Source organism: Chiloscyllium plagiosum, unplaced genomic scaffold, assembly GCF_037043375.1.
Source record: "Chiloscyllium plagiosum isolate Xiang-an unplaced genomic scaffold, Cpla_swu_hap1 HiC_scaffold_30, whole genome shotgun sequence".
Taxonomy (NCBI): domain Eukaryota; kingdom Metazoa; phylum Chordata; class Chondrichthyes; order Orectolobiformes; family Hemiscylliidae; genus Chiloscyllium; species Chiloscyllium plagiosum.
The window spans coordinates 21243757-21262775 of NW_028270168.1; the positions used below are offsets into that span (position 1 = coordinate 21243757).

General features: G+C 39.6%; 2 protein-coding genes across 4 annotated transcripts in view; both read left to right on the top strand.

The window, feature by feature from the left end:
- The first annotated feature begins 1946 nt into the window (after window positions 1-1946).
- LOC122563604 (stathmin-like) lies at window positions 1947-15071 on the top strand. The gene is made up of 5 exons (XM_043717544.2): window positions 1947-2012; window positions 7766-7852; window positions 12363-12535; window positions 13778-13969; window positions 14562-15071. The coding sequence occupies exons 2-5, from the start codon at window positions 7834-7836 to the stop codon at window positions 14619-14621; spliced, it is 444 nt and encodes a 147-aa protein (XP_043573479.1). The 5' UTR covers window positions 1947-2012; window positions 7766-7833; the 3' UTR covers window positions 14622-15071.
- A 1570-nt stretch (window positions 15072-16641) lies between these two features.
- LOC122563605 (stathmin-like) overlaps window positions 16642-19019 on the top strand; it is a 33699-nt gene continuing 31321 nt past the window's right edge. The window contains exon 1 of one of the 3 annotated variants that reach the window (XM_087977011.1): window positions 16642-17382. The gene's annotated coding sequence lies outside the window, so the exon portion shown is untranslated. Of the gene's footprint in view, window positions 17383-17486; window positions 17600-17646; window positions 17772-19019 lie in introns of those variants that run through there. The other 2 variants (XM_043717550.2, XM_087977012.1) reach the window with 2 other exon arrangements.

A 19019-nucleotide genomic window follows, 5' to 3' on the forward strand; every position in this document is an offset into this window, starting at 1 on the left:
GTGTTGTGGTGGATATGGAGTGAGATTGAATCCAAGCTTCTTATTCAAGCTTCAAGTTAAAATTGCAAACTGTCCACCGTGACATCAATGAGCCCTGTTCTGAATATTTTAGTAAGCCTGCCTGTCACTTCCAAGAGATCAGAGTAATCTGAGATCAAATCTTTTTAACTGCCCACTCACGCTACTGTCTAGAACCACCCTTTTTTCCCCTACCTTCCTGGCCTGGTTTCATAGGCTGAATTAAAATCAGGCCGAACTTGTTACCTTGCCTTCAAAACAAATTCTCAAAGGATAAACTGAAGGTTTATCCTGTTACCAAAGTTGTGAAGTATTTGGGGGAGCATGTTTAGTATTAGTAAAAAAAATTTCACTTAGAAAAATAAGTTGACATTGGAGGGAGTCCAGAGAAGGATCACTACGTTGACTCTGGGAATGGAGGGATTTCGTTGAGGAGAGGTTGAGCATGTACTCAATGAACTTTAGGAGAATGAGAGGTGATCTTCCTGACTGTTGATTCAGAGAAGTTGTTTTCCTTTGGAGAGTCTAGGACCAGGGGACATTAATAATACATTTTCCATTTATGATAGAAATTTCTTCTCTGAGATGATGATGAATCTACAAAATTATTTACAACAAAGAGCTTTCTCCGGTGGGTTGTTCAGTATATTCAAGGCTGAGATAGACACAGATTTTTAATTAGGAAGGGAATGAAAGGTTAACAAAGAGATATGGTCAAAGTGGAATTGAATATTATCATCAGCCACGATCTGATTCAATGGCTAAGCAGACTCAATGTGCCCAATAGCATACTTCTGCTTCTATGTCTTATGATGTAAGTGGGAATGATAGTAATCAGATGGGGTGGCATTGTGGCTCAGTAGTTAGCATTGTTGCTTCACAGCACAAGGGTCCCGGTTTGATTCCAGCCTCGGGGTGACTGTGTGGAGTTTGCACATTCTCCCCGTGTCTGCTTGAGTTTCCTTCGGGTGCTCCAGTTTCCCACAATCCAAAGATGTGCAGGTTAGGTGAATTGGCCATGCTAAATTGCCATAGTGTTCAGGGATTAGGTGCATTAGGTTAGGTGCATTAATCAGTGGTAAATATAGAGTAATGGGGAATGGGTTTAGATGGGATACTCATACTCTTTGGAGGGTCAGCGTGGACTTGTTGGGTCGAAGGGCCTGTTTCCACACTGTAGCGGTTCTATTCAATGATTCAGATAAATCATGATCTTAATAATAACCGAAAGAACTGCAGATGCTGTAGATCAGAAACTAAAATAGAAAGAACAAGAACAGTTCAGCAGGTCTGGCAGCATCTCAGGAGAGAAATCGGAGTTAACGTTTCGGCTGAAGCGACATTTCCTCGGAACTACAAACATTTTATCGAATATGGAAACAAACTCATGTACCTTGACGAGGCGGCTATTGCTCTGCCACGAACCAATAATAATTGTCGCTAGCCAAACATTTCTAAACTAGTCAGCATACACTGAACTCAGATAGCCTTGCTGTTAATTCAGCAACATTATACTAACACCATCTCCACACAGTCTCAGGTCCAAATGACCAGAATAGCATCTACACAGGCTGGTGAAATTAACCTTTATTTAAATATTATGGCGACATTGTGATTGTTTCGTCAGGCGGCAAGATCCCTTGACCAATAAGAATGCAGCAAGGACTGGAGAGCAAAACAGCCAATCAGTGAAAAAAAGGGGACCGTCTTAGCCAACCAGGGTTGGAATTCTCAAGTCACAAACCAATGAATGTACACCGCCGTCGTAGTAAATCTTGGTTGGATGGAGTATATTGAAAAGGACCAATAGAATCGACATACCGTTGTTTGCGCCCTTCATGTGTTGCAGTTCATTACCAATGGGAGAGCGCGAATGTTGTCACGTGGTGTATTTTTGGCGGTCTTTATTCGGTGGAGTGGCGGGGGGCGCTTTGGCAATTGAAAGCGGGTTTGTGCAGAGCGCGGGAGACAAAGGGAACAAGAAAGGAGCAAGGGTAAGGGGAAGCGTGTTAGGCATATGCATGCTCTTCGTTAGGTGGGATTAACCAATTCATCTTTTGGGTTTTTTTTTCAGGAGTTATTTTGGAATTTTACAGTTTCGTGCCGATGCAACAGATAAGTCTGAGAACGAGCGGGCTAATTGGGGTTAATGTATATCTGTTGCATATTGAGATGCTGCTTGTTTTAGCTTAAGATGCAAAACAAAGCTACTGTGATCATTTTTGTTGAAAAGGAATGAAATTGATGCATGTATTCAATGCGATTAAATTTCTTGGGCGATCTAATTTTCCAGAGGTGCATATTGCAATAGGTACAAAGGATGGGGGGCGAGGGCGCTGCCTATTTTGAGCAAGATGTCTACTCGAAATTCTATAAAATGATTTTAATGAGTCTTCAATGTTTTGAAACGTCGTACATCCATTTATAAAAAAAATCCGAAAAATTCAGAGCCGTGTTTTATTTTTGCCTAACTTCACTAATTTTTTTGTTATTGTCTGGAAATAGTCATCAAAAGAATAAGGGAGGGGCACCTTCTAACTAGACAATTGGGGAGGAGAATTTAAAGCCAATAAATATTTCTAGGTATCAGTTGCAACATTCCATTAATTTTTTATGTTGCAACATCTATTGCACCTGTCTGAATTATTACTTAGCTTGTCCGTTTTTAAGCGCACGCTAGCTTGTATTATTTGCTTTCCGTATGATTTTCAATGCCACTGTTTTTTAGCCGTCAAGAAATACAGTGACTCTTTGTTCTGAAATAACGTTTGAGTGTTTTTCCTATCTTGGCACAAAGGGTTGATATAAAAGCTGCATACAAAAACAAAGGCCAATGCTTGTTTTGAATTTCTATCAAAGCTGAATATTTGCCCTTTTTTAACAAAGCGATATTTATTACCAGACCCATTGTACCCAAAGAATCGCTTTGTATACCTATGGTTTAATGATGGGGATGGACCAGCAGTTGACTTTCGTGTACCGTTTTGGGATGAATTCGATCTTACTAGTCGTATTTACTTCTAAAACTGGATAATTGCTTAAAAATCTTTTTTTTTAAATTTGTACAAAATCTGTTTTCAAATCCACTTAGGTTTGCCATATTTAGGTTGGGTGTTGCCCGCTGTTGATTTTCAGTAACTTGATCCGATCAGTTTTTTTAAACCTAGAAAATACACTTAACTGATGTTATAAAGTGTCTGTTTATGATCATTAATGCACTGGGCACCTTACTGGCACCAAAGCAACTAGACTGTATTTTTGTCATAGTCAGATGAATAAAAGCATGTTTTCACATCTGCCTTACTCTTGTGTTGCCAACCATTTTCTTCGGCTTCAGGTGGCGCTCGAGTCTTGTTGCTGTCTACAATGTCTATTACATAGGTTTCAGATTTATCATCGTCTCGAGAGAGTCGGGACTGTTTTGTTTGGGTTAAACCATCACGTTTTGCCCCAGCTTGAGTTGAGCTATCTAAAGGCGAGAAATTAGATTGAAGAGCAACAGTTTTGTCTTGAGACTGTTAACATGCAGCAACGAATTGAAGTCTTGTGGGGTGTAGCTTTTATTTTGGAAACTGGAGGTTTGTTTGACTGCTTTGGGAAATTAATCAAACGAGTTATTCGAATATCTTAAAAGCAGATGTATATTTTACTCCAGTACCGAAAGTGAATAATTTACGTTTCGTATCCAACGGATGATCTAAATGAGCGGTTAATTTGAAAATAAAATAGCGAGGGCGGGCACAGTTGGCCGTCTGCCAGAGTCACTTGAGACAAGAGTTCGGTCCCTAAATAATACAGCGCAAAAATACTCCGCCAATCGCGCCTGTGCCAGCTCTGTCGAAGAGTTTTTAAATAATAATTATTTTTTCGTCATTGCACCTTTCAGAACATAACTATTAAAACGTTTAATCACTCGAGTCTTTTAGCATTAACTAAAGCGGGAGCGATTGAAAACCATTTATTTGTTTACTCACATTGAAACTCTATTCTTTCAAATGTTTTTTTTTGTTTTCTCTCTAAAGGAGAACAGCTCCCAGCTGGTCAAGTCCTCTTCAGATACTGAAGGTTACTCCTGATGTTGACAATCTCATATCCCTGACACTTTTCATGATTAGATTAGATTAGATTACTTAGTGTGGAAACAGGCCCTTCGGCCCAACAAGTCCACACCGCCCCACCCATACATTTACCCCTTACCTAACACTACGGGCAATTTAGCATGGCCAATTCACCTTACCTGCACATCTTTGGAATGTGGGAGGAAACCGGAGCACCCGGAGGAAACCCACGCAGACACGGGGAGAACGTGCAAACTCCACACAGTCAGTCGCCTGGGGCGGGAATTGAACCCGGGTCTCTGGCGCTGTGAGGCAGCAGTGCTAACCACTGTGCCACCGTGCCCACTGCACTTTTTTAAAACAAAACTTCCTCTCTATTGGAATCAGTTTGGAATCTCATTGACTTATTTAGATCCTAGCTCTGACCTACTTTGACAGACTCTTTCCATCCATGCACACTTGGTCATATCACATTGGACCCAAAAATTAGTGTTATTCCATGTTATCAGCCATAGAGGTTTGTAATTAGAGATGTGCTTTTTTCCCCAATATATTTAAGGCTCCATACAATGGATGTTTTATGTAGTGACATTGTCCTGAGCCAACTTGTTAAGTTAGATGGATTCTTGCATACCCATGCATTGTCCAAGCCTTTTGCATTGCTATACTACCTTGAAGATCACTTCTGTTTAAATCAATATTCTTGTAAACTTTCATATGTAGTTGCATAATGGTGCCCTTTCCTGATTTGAACTTTTATCTAGTAGGCTAATATCTATTTCAAATATTAGTCAATAAAACGTGAATTACTAAAATGTCTGTATGCTAGGTCAAATTCGGATTATCCAAGCTGTACTTCAGTTGGCCTTACATTGATTGTTCTTAAAAGAACACATTCGGGAAGTGGCTACTTACCTGAATTATATGGATAAATATAATTTTGTAGTGAATATATTAATGCATGTCAGCTCCCTTTTTAACAGTGCAGTTTAGTGTCAGTGGTGGTGTAAATGCAAAATAGGTTTTGTTTGAAGGAATTTTGGTAGTGTAATGCTTTGCCATTTTCCAAAGCACTTAACTGCTCTAATGTATTATAAATTTGGTTTTGATTTCATTTGGTGTAAATAGTGCTGCCTGTTGTTACCAGTGTCATTGTGCCAATGGTTGTCTAGAATTTCCAAGTGATTAGACAGTGCCAAACCCTACATTTGCTGAAACATTAAATTGTCAAGGGAGCTTTTTAGATTTTTGAGCTTAAAACAAAACGGTTTTGAAGTCATAGTCACCAAAAGATTAAATATCTTGTTTGGCTTCCTTGAGGCTGCATCTGGTCTTTTTTTGTTAATCCTTCCTTTTCAATTTGCTGGCTGATTCTGAAAAACAATGGTGTAATTCAAAATAATTGCATCTTCTGATTAGGATGCTTAATTTTGGCAAAGAGAACAAATTGTCTGTGTTTATCTCTACACTTGGTGTAGCATCAGATGGAAAACACTGCTATTTTGTAATGCTTACTAATCTTATGAAGTCATATAACTATATCATAGCTGTTGCAACCTTGCTGAAATTGATTGATCTTCTGTTTCTAAAATGTTTAGTCAAGTTGAATGAAAGATAATTGGCGATCTAATTTTTTTTCATAGACCTTGCATGTTTGGTGGATGCTTCAGATTCCTAGACAGACTGAAACTAATCTAATTCAGGCTAGAATAAAAAATTGAGCTTAAAACTAAGGCATTCCACTGGAGTACAGAAATACTCACTAGCTTTGTTCTTGCAATTAAAATCTGTTTAACACACTTCTGGCTACTTGTGTTTCACTGGGGTTTCTTTCTGTCATGACATGGGTATTTAAAATGGTGAAATGTACATGGCATCTTTTTCTATTCTATTATCTAAATAGCTATTTCCCCACTGGTTATTGATAAACATGTAGTACTTATTCAAAGTATCAACCTGAGTTGAGTCTTCAGTTGATGTTGTTTATACAATAACATTTCAAAATGCTGAATATATGAAATAAAAACAAAATGCTGGCAGCAAGTATTTCTGGGTACTATCATAACTAATGCTTTAAGTCTGAAATATCTAATATTTAAGGTCACAAACATGAAATCTTAGTTATTTGAAAGACCACTGAGCGGAATCATTAATTCTTTCTCTTTTTTACAGATGTTTGCTCTCAAATCTCTTTTAATATTGCCACACTTCTACTGTAGGTAGAACTACAGTAGTTTTGACCTTATTTTGACTTTTATTTTTGGTTTCATTGTCCTAATTTTGTAGCTGTAAATATAAACCTGAGGTTCTTTGCCCAGTTGTAATATCTTGTGGTATTTCTATGCACTGACACCTCATCCCTAATTGAGGTGTCCCCTCTGTGGCATAGCATAGGCCAAATGGTGCTGGTTTCTGAAACATCCATGTGATGACTTGTCGCACATGGGTAGGGGAATGTAGATTTGAGGTTGCAATCAAGATCAGCCATAAAATCATCAAATGTTTGAACGGCCTGTTCTTTGTTTTTATGTTCATATGCAATAATTGTGGACAAGCTATAAATCATCCCAGTGAATTAGATTCCCTACAGCGTGGAAACAGGCTCTTCGCCCCAACAAGTCCACACTGACCCTCTGAAGAATAACCCATCAAGACCCATTTCCCTCTGACTAATGCACATAACACTATGGGCAATTTAAAATGGCCAGTTCACCTGACCTGCACATCTTTGGAATGTGGGAGGAAACCGGAGCACCCAGAGGAAACCTATGCAGACACTGGGAGAATGTGCACACAGACAGTTGCCTAAGGCTGGAATCTAATCTGGGACCCTGGTGCTGTGAGGCACCAGTACTAACCACTGAGCCACCATGCTGCCAACAGTGGAGTTGTAATTGGATTTTTATATCTTGATTACTTCAGATCAGCAACTACAATGACTTGTGTTATCCTACAATACAATAAGATGTCCTTTTTGTGACTTAGCTCCAGGCAAAGATCCTTAGACAACACCTTCCAAATCCATGACTGCTTCCCTCTAGAAGGACAGGGGCATCAGATATGGAGAAAAGCCACACTCCATCTTGACTTGCAAATATATTCCTTCATTGTTGCTGGTCACAATCCTGGAATTCTCTTAAAGGCATTGTGGGGCAACCTATGGCATGTGGATTACAGCAATTCAAGAAGGTAGCTCATCATCACTTTAGGAGCAATTAAGTTTGGGCAATAAATGCTGGCTAAACAGCGGTGCCCACAAAGTTACTCAAAAGGGCAGCCATTAAATTTGAGGATATAATACTTATGTTGAAAATGTGGCATGATCTTAATATCTCAATGCTCCCATTTTAAGGCTTATCATACTCTGATACATTTGAGAAATGAAGCTCAAGTGAGCAACTGCAAAGTCAAACCTTTTTGAGGTTGAGTTTCTCCCAATTGCTATAAAGTTGCTGTGCTCAAGAGGTCCTTGCAACTTGTTTCTGCTATGTGCAGATTTGGACATGTACGACGAACCTGTCATTTGATACAAATGGTTTTGATGTGAATGCAATATTTATTTTCCTTCTCATTTATAATACAGCTCTGTTCTTTCAACTTTTTGTTCCTCAGCTTTCATCACATTTTGCACTTGGAATGTAAATGGTACTTTGATAATGTTAACGTTTTTAACAATGTTCTGACCACAGGATCTGCTGCACAAGTTGGACAGTGTTCAACACTTGGAAGTTAGCAACCCATCTGGTCTTGTTCCATTATGGCATCTGCATCAGCTGGTAAGTACAAATATATCCATAAGTTCCAGGTTATGACCATCTACAAATGGGGGAATCTAACCACCATTAACATTCAGTTGCATTACCATTGTTGAATCCCTGACTATCAATATCCTGAGGTTACTACTAACCAGAAAATGAACTGAATTAGCCCTATAAATATTTGAATAAAAGCAATTTCATTAGTGGGCTAAGGGCATCACTGGCTAGGCTAGCATTTATTTCTCAACACTAAATACCCAGAGGGCAGTTGAGAGTCAACCACACTGGTGTAGGTCTCTAGTCACGTCACAAGTAGGCTAGACCAGGTAAGGATGGCAGTTTCCTTCTATGAAGGACATTAGTGAACCAGATGGGTTTTTTTGTTAATTGGCATTAGACCCTTAATTCCAGGTTTTTTTTAATGAATTGTTCTGCCATCTGCAGTGGTGAGGTTTGAGCCCAGGTCCCCAGAACATTGTGATTCTCTGGATTAACAGTCCAGCGATAAAACCACTAGCCACCGCCTCCTCTCCACAATACAGATGCAAGAAATGTTGAACAAATAAAGGAAGCTGGAGAAACTCACCAGGTCTGGAGACCCCTGAAGAGAGACTGTTCACATTTCAAGGCTAGTATGACTCTTGGCAGTGAAGATCAAGAGTTGTGCCAGACTCTCAACTATTTCTGTCTCTACGGATGTTGCCAGGCCTGTTGAGTGTCTTGAACATTCTTTGTAGCTGTGTAAAACTCTATTGCGGCTGAGAAGGCAGCCAGAAATCCTGCAACTCATCACCTGTCTAAAGTTTGTGAGAAGATTTGTAGCTCGGGTGCTCGTTGTTTTGGTTCTGTTTGCCGAGCTGGGAATTTGTGTTGCAGACGTTTCGTCCCCTGAAACATCACAGAAGCGCTTCACAGGAGGCTCCCAAACACTGAGGATGTCACCTAGACATGGGACGAAACGTCTGCAACACAAATTCCCAGCTTGGTGAACAGAACCACAACATCACCTGTCTGTCCAAAGTATGTCCTCTACTTTACAAAGCCCAAGGCAGGACTGATGAATACTTTTCACTATCTTGGATGAATTCAATTTCAACAGCATTTAAGAAGCTTGACACCATTCAGGAGAAAGCAGCATGCATTATTAGCTCTATGCCCACAAACATTGACTCCCTTCACTACCAAAGCTCAGCAGCAATGTGCATCACCTACAAGATGCACTCTGGAATTCAATACAGTCTTCCTTCACCGTGCCCTCCAAATACGTGACCACTGACATCTGGGAGAACGAGGGTATCAGCTACATGGGAATTCTACCTGCAATTTCCCCTCCAAGCCACTCGCCTGGAAACTGGGAGCAGGAAAAGGCCATTCAACCCTATGAGCCTGCTTTGGCTTTCAATATGATTGTGGATGATCCTCTGTTAATGCCATATTCCAGCTTTCTCTTCACATCTCTTGATATCCTTTATTATTGAAATTTCTGTCTCTCTAATATACTCAGACTTGACTTCCACAATGGAGAGGCTTCTACTGTTGACTGTTCCTTCTTGTCTTAAATGGACTCTCCTGTATCCAAAGACTGTGATCCCTAATTCCAGACTCTTCAACCATGGAAAGCATACTCTCTGCATCTAATCTATCCAGCTATGTTAGAATTTTATGCACTTCAATCAGACCCTGCCCTTCCCAATGAAATTCAATTTTTATATACTCTGGTTCAACTGAGCCTATATTCACTAATCATAAGAACATACCTAGTTCCAGATTCTCTGGTCATTGGAAACAATCCTTCCTGCATTTACCTTGTCTTGTCCTGTTGGAATTTTATAGGTTTCTGGGACCATCTGTCTTAACTCCAGAGAATATAATTGTAACTGATTCAGTTTCTCTTCACTAGACAGTCCTGCCATCCTAGGAATAAGTCTGAAACCTTTACAATATTCCCTTGATAGTCGCAACATCCTTTGTCAGATAAGGATTACAAACCTGCATGTAGTACACTGAAGTGTGGTAAAACTGTAGTAAGGCATTCCTGCTCTGTACTTGAATCTTGTTGTGAAGGTCAGTGTCATACTTGCTGCCTTCACTAGCTGCTGCAGCTGCATGCTTGCTTTCAATAACTGGTGTACAAGGGCACCTATCTAGTTGCACCTCATCTTTTCCCAATCTCTCACTGTACAACAGTCTTGCCTTTCCTGGCATCAGCTTAGTGATGTACTGTTCTTTCTATATTGCAAGTCCTCTTAGGGTGACCAAAACTGTTTAATTCTCCAACTGGAATCTCACCAAGACAGTATAACTGCAGGAAGATGTCTCTTTCTGAACACTCCCCTCAGAGTGACATATAACTTGTCTTTCTAATTGCTGTCCCTGCCTGTTTACTTGGCGAAAGTGAGGACTGCCGATGCTGGAGATTAGAGTTGTGTGGTGCTGGAAAAGCACAGCAGGTCAGGCAGCATCAGAGGAGCTGTTCACTTTACTTGACTGTTTTACAAAGCTACTCAGATTTGCATGTCAACATTTTCCATCATATCACCATTTAGTGGGCGGCACGGTGGCACAGTGGTTAGCACTGCTGCCTCACAGCGCCAGAGACCCGGGTTCAATTCCCGACTCGGGCGACTGACTGTGTGGAGTTTGCACGTTCTCCCCGTGTCTGCGTGGGTTTCCTCCGGGTGCTCCGGTTTCCTCCCGCAATCCAAAAATGTGCGGGTCAGGTGAATTGGCCATGCTAAATTGCCCGTAGTGTTAGGTTAAAGGGGTAAATGTAGGGGTATGGGTGGGTTGCGCTTCGGCGGGTCGGTGTGGACTTGTTGGGCCGAAGGGCCTGTTTCCACACTAAGTAATCTAATCTAATTTAAGTGTTGTCCTTCTATTTTTCATACTGAAATGTATGACTTCACATTTATCTGTGTATTTCTACACAGTCATAATGTGTGCCCATATGTTCAACTTGTTTACATTGACCTGAAGCCTCTGCATCCTCATCAATTCAAACCCATTCCGTTGTCATCAGCAGACTTGGAAATATTGTATTTTAATTAAGTTGAGTGAGGGGCCTGAGCACTGATCCCTGTAATACAACACTAACAACTGCCTGTCGCATGGAAAAGACCCACCTATTCCTCTGTTTCCAATCTGTCAAGCAATTCTCAATCCATGCTGACTTGAAAAATATTGTTACTCCTTCAATATCATTTGTCAGTCCTGGAGTTCTGTCACTATGCCCACCTAAACCAAAAGAACTGCAGAGCTGAAAAATGTGTTGCTGGAAAAGCGCAGCAGGTCAGGCAGCATCCAAGGAGCAGGAGAATCGACATTTCGGGCATAAGCCCTTCTTCAGAAAGGACTTATGCCCGAAATTTTGATTCTCCTGCTCCTTGGATGCTGCCTGACCTGCTGTGCTTTTCCAGCAATACATTTTTCAGCTCTCATCTCCAGCATCTGCAGTCCTCACCTTTTTTCCAAAAGAACTGCAGTCAAGGAGGCACCTCATCACCTCCATCTGAAGGCATGAGTTGGACAATAAAATTTAGCCTAGCTAGCAACGCCCACATCTCTTGAAATGATTTATAGCCTGGTAGATAAAGGGGAGAAATGTTTTGTAAGTCAAGCTTTCATTGATCAATGCACGCTGTGGAAGTTGATCAGTAAGGTTTTCAACATGAGTTAGACTAATCAGATATCTATAGATGTTACAACTAAACTGTTCTAGAATCATGGGCATCACATTGATTAGCACTGCTGCCTCAGTGCCAGAGATCCGGTTCAACTCGCACCTCAGGCAACTGTTTGTGTGGAGTTTGCACATTCTCCCCGTGTCTGCATGGGTTTCCTCTGGGTGTTCCGGTTTCCTCCCACAGTTCAAAAACATGTGGGTTAGGTGAATTGGCCATGCTAAATTGTCCGTAGTGTTAGGGGAAGGGGGTCTGAGTGGGTTGCTCTTCGGAGGGTCGGTGTGGACTCATTGGGCCGAAGGGCCTGTTTCCACACTAAGTAATCTAATCAGCAATTTTTTTGTGACTGTCTTACGGAAGAATGAATTGGACTTGATTCCACTAGTTGTAGCACAGTGTACGGTTTTAATTTGTAATGTGCTATATCTTTAAATTCTAAATGCGAAACGCAAAACTAGATGATCTATCAGATGGTGAGGTTAATCTTGCTTAATCAACATCTTCACATGCTACAATGTGCACAACTGAAACAATACTCAACTGTCACTGAAGCACAATGTTGCTTTGTCAACCACAATAAACAATATTCTGAGACATACTGGATCTAACAAGTGGGCAGATTCAAAATTCAATTGATTTTCTGCATTCAGCTTGGGGCATTCTTTATTGCCTGATTGTCATCAAAACAATATGCCAAATTTAAAATGTTATTCTCCTGTGATAATGGATTGTCATGAGACAGCTTTTCCTGACTGCAGTCATTCTTTGAAATTGTCACCAAGTTTGAGGTCCAATTACTTCTAGTAAGCTAGAATGTTGGAGCAGTACTGAGTAGATGTGTTTCTTAGATATCAAGGTGAAAGAATTGGACAAGAGATCTTCTGGACAGGCTTTTGAGTTGATCCTGAGTCCACCTGCAGCTGAAGCTATTCCAGAGTTTCCCCTCTCTCCTCCTAAGAAAAAGGATCTTTCATTGGAAGAAATCCAGCGTAAACATGAAGCTGCAGAAATCAGGCGAAAGGTACACAAATCTGAGAAACTAAAATTTGTATGATTGAATTCTCATCTGTGCTTTTTTTAAAAAAAATCATTACTGGTGTCCTGGCTTTCAAGTACTACAGGATTAGATTGGGCATCACCTTTGTTCTATTACATGCTGAACTAACTGGTTTGACTTTCCAAAAGGATAGTAATTTTCTTGTAGCAGTTTGAAATACCCTTGCTTATGGTATTGCACTTCTTAACTAACTTTACCTTGTCAAATTTGTTTATAATCTATTCTATGCTATTAACAGCATGATGTAGCTCATTTAGCTAAATGCTAAGTAAAGTATTTCAAAAACAATGGTTATCTGTTCAGTCAATATCTAACAAGACAAGCTGATTGTCTCTGGCAGAGACTCTCTGGATTTAGCAAAAGATGATAGATAAACTTTTCACTTAATGCAATGATTAAAAAAAAATTAACTGGCTTGATAAATGTCTTAAATCTATAACTATTTTCAAGCTGGAAAATGTGAAAAGTGATTGATAGATGAAAAATGTTACTGCTGGGATGTCATCAGGATGTACAGCATGGAAACAGACCCTTCGGTTCAACCTGTCCATGCCGACCAGATATCCCAACCCAATCTAGTCCCACCTGCCAGCACCTGACCCATATCCCTCCAAACCCTTCCTATTCTTATACCCATCCAAATGCCTCTGAAATGTTGCAATTGTACCAGCCTCCACCACTTCCTCTGGCAGCTCATTCCATCTAACAGAGCTGTTCTTGCACTTAACTTTTTTCTTTTCAGCTGTTCTATCAGCTAACTCATTTGCTGTTTAAAAAAAATTAAATTTCCAGGCTTTTATCCAACTGCCTTCCTCACCCCATCAGTTCTAAAAAGGAAATGTTTAATCTATTTACAGAACTGATCAAACAGCAGCTTTACTGAATTTATGGACAGCTTGCTTAAGCCATGCAACTTGGCTGTTTTCCCTACAAAATATACAAAATGTCTTTCTTGTATTGATTGGTTTCTTTCTTGGTGATACCTTTTATTTAAAGGTCTGTGATGTACATACTGAAGCTACCTCAATACAGTAATATGTTCAGTTTGTTTACCCATGAAGGCTACAGTAAGCTTGTTGTACAGAACTAGAAGCAGTTAATGTGCAAGTGTTTCTTTTTTGGTATCAATGCAAAACTTGAATCTTTTGGGCACTGAGGTTTCTCTAGTAATGCAGTCTTATTTGAAATTTATTTTCGGCTCTTTAGTCACATGAGGCAGAAGTGCTAAAGCAGTTGGCTGAAAAACGTGAGCATGAAAAGGAAGTGCTCCAGAAAGCTATTGAAGAAAACAATAATTTCCGGAAAATGGCAGAAGAGAAACTGACCACCAAGATGGAAGCTAACAAAGAAAATCGTGAAGCTCAACTAGCAGCCAAACTGGAGCGCCTAAGGGAGAAGGTAACAATTAAACTAGTGGATATCTTGTCATAATCGTTGCTACATGCAGAGTGGAATTCAACATTACTTGGAATGACACCATCAGCTAAAATCACCATTGTTGTTTTTTCTCTCTTATTCCCCACCTCTTCTCTGAAGACCAATATGATTTGGTTTCTGTGGTGTTGGCAGTCTACCAAGCTATTTTGTAGTGAAGAATTAATTTTTGTTTTATGCTTTTAGGTACTATCCTGTCCTTTATAGCAGTAACTCTAAAAATTTGTTTGGTATCAAATGGAAGCAAGAATTATTTTCCCTATATTTCCCAATGAATCTCTATTCTAGATGCTCTTTTAGTACAAGTACTATAAAAGTTGGGATAGTTAAATCCTAGGTGTATCCCCTCACACTAGCAAGCTGTTTTTCAATGTTTAATCCACAGTTACCCTGAAAAATGTTCCCTGTCTCTTAGTCCTCTATTTAAGGACCAACCACATGAATACTGAGAATGTGTCCTAATTATCAATTTGATTTGACCAAGTGTTTCTGGAAAAATTGTGGCATAGGTGGTTTATTGAATCTTGTTTTGTGACTTAATTTTTTTTATTTTTAGGAAAAGCGGATGGAAGAAGTGCGAAAGAGTAAAGAGATCAAAGAAGAAAGTGAAGATTAGCTCCATGTCAATACTTTTTGTTTGGAATTTGAGGATTTTCAAACATCCAAAGATGTGTTTTTTTTTAAATGGCCAGTGTGTTATTGGGAACTCCTAATTTGTAATAATGCTGTTAAGTGTGCAACTGCGAGCCAAAAGCTGACCAGTGTGGAAGCTTGTATTTTGTATGCTTTTCACTTTTTTTTGTAAGCAATCTTGTGGATTATTCTTCCCTTGTTTTCCCCTTTCTACCCCCAGCCAAACCCCATGTAGATAAATGGAGCTCCTGCGTTTTTTTTCTACAAGTAGTGAATTGAATGGAATTGCTGGTTCAAGTTTTTCCTTTTGTGAAATGTGTAACTTACGCATGCTTTACTGATGTGTTACACGTCTAGTCTGTGTGTAACTGTGTAAACCTGACTAACCTTTACGTCTGCCTTGGTTTCAATAAAACTGCACCATTGATGTTAATATGCCTTTTTATTCCATGGAGGAACAGAGCAAATTCTTTTTGTACAAGGCTGCTGCAGTTTGATACAATGTGTAGTAATTTCATTCCTATTAACATAAGCCATGTCTTACTACCTGAATACTTTTTGCATTGAATATTCACAATACTAGATAAAATGCTTTTGAGTCTGGAAGAGAGTCCCACTAGATCAAGCAATACACAACATTCTTATCCCAAATTGCCTCAGTGGGAACTGGGCTCTGATGCTATTTCTACTGACTTCATGCAAACTTTAAGCTCTGGGTACTGTTGGCAGTTAAACTGGTAAAATATTTCTGTAAGAGACATTACGTGTGGATGGAGATTGCTGGGCCTCATCGGCAAGATGGTCAAACAGTTGTTGGATAGTGCATTCCTGCACCTCAAAACTTTGGAAACCCTCTACCATTGTTTTCACAGGTGTACCTGAGGAAGAAATAGGTATGAATGATACCAGATGGTATCATATCTACTTGGCTCTCTGGGAAGTGATGCATATTAACTACACCTAGAGCAAACCCTGACCTGCAAGCCAGTCCTTCAAAGCATTAGCTGGCATTGTTTTACGCTGTCAGTCTTGAGTGGACTATGGAAACTTTTTCCACTAGGAAGCCCACTTTTTATTTGGAGATGCCAGTGTTGGACTGGGGTGTACAAAGTGAAAAATCACACAACACCAGGTTACAGTCCAACAGGTTTAATTGAAATTTATTGTTAAGCCTTTCATCTGTTAGAATACAGTGATAGTTTCACTTCTTTCACACATGAAAGAAGTGAAACTATCACTGTATTCTAACAGATGAAAGGCTTAACAGACAATCAATTTTTTAATGTGTAATTTCAGTTACAGCACACTGCAAATTTTTGCTATAAATTGTGTTACGATCGAGCCCTCCACTATCACCTGATGAAGGAGCGTCGCTCCAAAAGCTAGTGTGCTTCCAATTAAACCTGTTGGACTATAACCTGGTGTTGTGATTTTTCACTTTTTATTTAACTGACAGCTACAATTTTAAGCCCCCTGAATCAGTGTGGGGTGAGGTGTATGAAACCTGAAGCATGTCCCCAGCTAGGTAATCTGGTGAGCAAAGCAGACTTGTTTAAGGTTGTTCAGTAAAGTTATATGGCTTCAGTGGTAAAAATACTATAGAAATATGTCCATAATATTTCTATCCATATTTCTATCCATTCAAAATTCTACAATACCAATTTAACACTGCTAGTAACATAATTGTGAAGTATTGAATGTGGTCTACTGGTGGATTTTTTTTTTGTAACATCACCCTTTCTAGATAATACTTCAATGTAAGAGTACATCCTGAGTTAAATACCAAGATTATCTTTTAAAGTTTTGTTTTTTTCCTCCGTTTATAAGCAGCTAACACCTGCAAAAGGTCCTGCAGAGGATTTCTAGATTGTAGAATGAATGGTGAAAATCCCATAAGTTTGTCAGATAATTCTTTGTAGCTGCATGCAATATAAATCAAATTGACAAATCATTCTAGACACAGGAAAGGTCTCTGGTGAACTTTTGGAATGGTAGATTCCAAGTCACGTTACCTTTATACTCAAAGTGTCATTACTTTTTGGAAACAAGTCCAATATGTGTAAATTGATATTAACTGCCTAAGCAGCTTGCTCAGTACATTTAATAATGTTCAGCTATGAAATTCTTTTGATTTTCTTTTGCAGGGATTTGTGACCTCTGGTATTTGTCAGTGAAATGGGTCTTGCTGGTCAGTATGTTGACCCTCTGAATTCTGATTCTTCATAGCAATCAACTGCTAATTATTAGCTTTGACATTCTTTGAACGCCTTCTCCTTGCCCCTGATCCATAATTTCCAGGCATCTCATGTTACTTATTGTGCCATATCAATATAGTACTACAGGTTAACCAGGTTATGAGCATCATCTATCAAACGCAATTGATCTCTAGCTGGCTCTTTAATGTACCTATTTGCGATAATTCGTGTCAGCCAAATGCAAGTTTTGTTCTGCAGCATAATAAATCCTGTAATAATCAGTACTTCGCACAACCCATAAATGTAAAACCGCGTTATTACCCCTACTCGAGCAGCGTCCTGCGTGACCCTGGCGATGCCTTCCAACACCTGTTCAGCGATTCGACGTTTTCTGCCTTTCGACCTAATTTTATGGTTGGAGGGGGTATTTTCATACTCTTGTTCGCGTTTTGTTTTAATGTACCGAATATAAATTTCGTTTTGCTTCTTTATAAAGATCCGGTTCCCTGAAATGCACGTGACACGATGGGAATAACCCAAAAGTACCAGGTGTGGGAATTAAACCAGATGTCGAGCAAATATATTGTTTATATTTTTTTAAAAAAATACGTCTTTGGAACATTTAATTTTTTTTTGAGGTCTTGCCGTTAAGCCGTTAGATGTTGACCGTTACCCGTTGACCACGAGGTTGGTTTGAATGTAAAGAGGCGGAGCCCGTGGCGTGGCGCGCGATCCCGGGAGGGGAAGCAGTAGCTGTTGAGCTGAGGTGAGGGGAACATGTTGGCAGGGCTACATGTGATCGCAGTTAGCCCCCAGCGACGTTTATTCATGCTTGATGTTCGGACGGGTGGATGTAATGATCTTAACTGACTTGTGATTCCCCCACCCATCTGATGCCCGCTGTCTTTTGACTAGCAACCGGCTTGGTATTTTAAAGGGTAATCAAAAACTGGTGTCAGCAAATTGTCGGTGTTTTGTGTATGTGATTGTCCCAAGGTCTGTCTTCACTCTCCCACAGACTTCATTTCGGTGAATCCACTTCGGTGACCTGCTTTGGTTGCCGTTCAGTTAACCAAGAGTGTGGCGATGGAAAAGGACAGCAGATAATCCGAGGAGTAGGATGCTCCTAATCTCCAGCATCTGCAGTCCTCACTTTCGCCTTCGTTCGGTTAACCCAATTCCATTTCTTTTGGATAAAGAGCTTGGTTTGAATTAGGGATAGTTGTGATGCTTCCTCCAATTGATTAGATTAGCAGTGCTACCAGTGAGGATGGCTAGTACCTGCCAGGGCTTCCAGGGATGTTGGTAAATAATTTGTCAGGCCGAATCCAAAACTTTCCTGAACAGGTTTTTCTATTTGTCAAACCTCTTTGTAATTTAAAAGTAACATTAGTATTGTCTGGGGTAAAATTAATACCCGTTTTCTTTTTAGAAGTTGGTCAGTTTTCATGGTTATCATTTGAATATTGGTCATAATTCTTCGTTGGTAAGTGTGGATCAAATATAAATAAGCTTGTGTTGAAGTAATTTCCCTTGGAAAGGAAGTGTGCTGAAGATAATTAGTTATACTGGTGAAATTTATTTGTTGGAAAATTGCTTTAATTTGAAAGTTAACTATTATAAACCTGCTAGCATTTTAATATACAATATCAAAAAGTGCTGCATTATCTGAAAACAGTTGTGTAACTTTACCTTTTTTTAAACTTCTTTTTAAAGTAGCATTTTGCTTTCCAAAAATACATGGGTATATGAATAGGAAGGGTTTGGAGGGATATGGACCAGGTGCTGGCTGGTGGGACGAGATTGGGCTGGGAATCTGGTCGGCATGGACGAGTTGGACCGAAGGGTCTGTTTCCATGCTGTACATCTCTATGACTAAGTGAGAAATGATGTGCTTTGATAGGAGAAAAGATGTCTCAATATAATATGTATTTTCTTTCTCTTTTTAAAGCAGATGCAAGAAAGAATCTTGGATGTGCTTGAGTTGTATTCTTTGAACGTGTCAGGATAAGTTTTTTTTTAAATGTGAATGAAGCTGGACTTTATGAGTAGAACCATAGAATACAAAAGCAAAGAAGTACATCTATATAAAATGCTGATTTGAATTCTAAGGTTTTGTGTCCACTTTTAATACCATGCTTAAGGTATTAGGTTGACTACTTTAGAGACATTACAAAAGTTATTAT

Excerpts from the sequence above, each read along its gene's own strand:
- LOC122563604 (XM_043717544.2), top strand. Across the intron at positions 12,536-13,777 it reads CTGCAGAAATCAGGCGAAAG|TCACATGAGGCAGAAGTGCT; the intron begins GTACACAAATCT and ends TCGGCTCTTTAG. Across the intron at positions 13,970-14,561 it reads TGGAGCGCCTAAGGGAGAAG|GAAAAGCGGATGGAAGAAGT; the intron begins GTAACAATTAAA and ends TTTTATTTTTAG.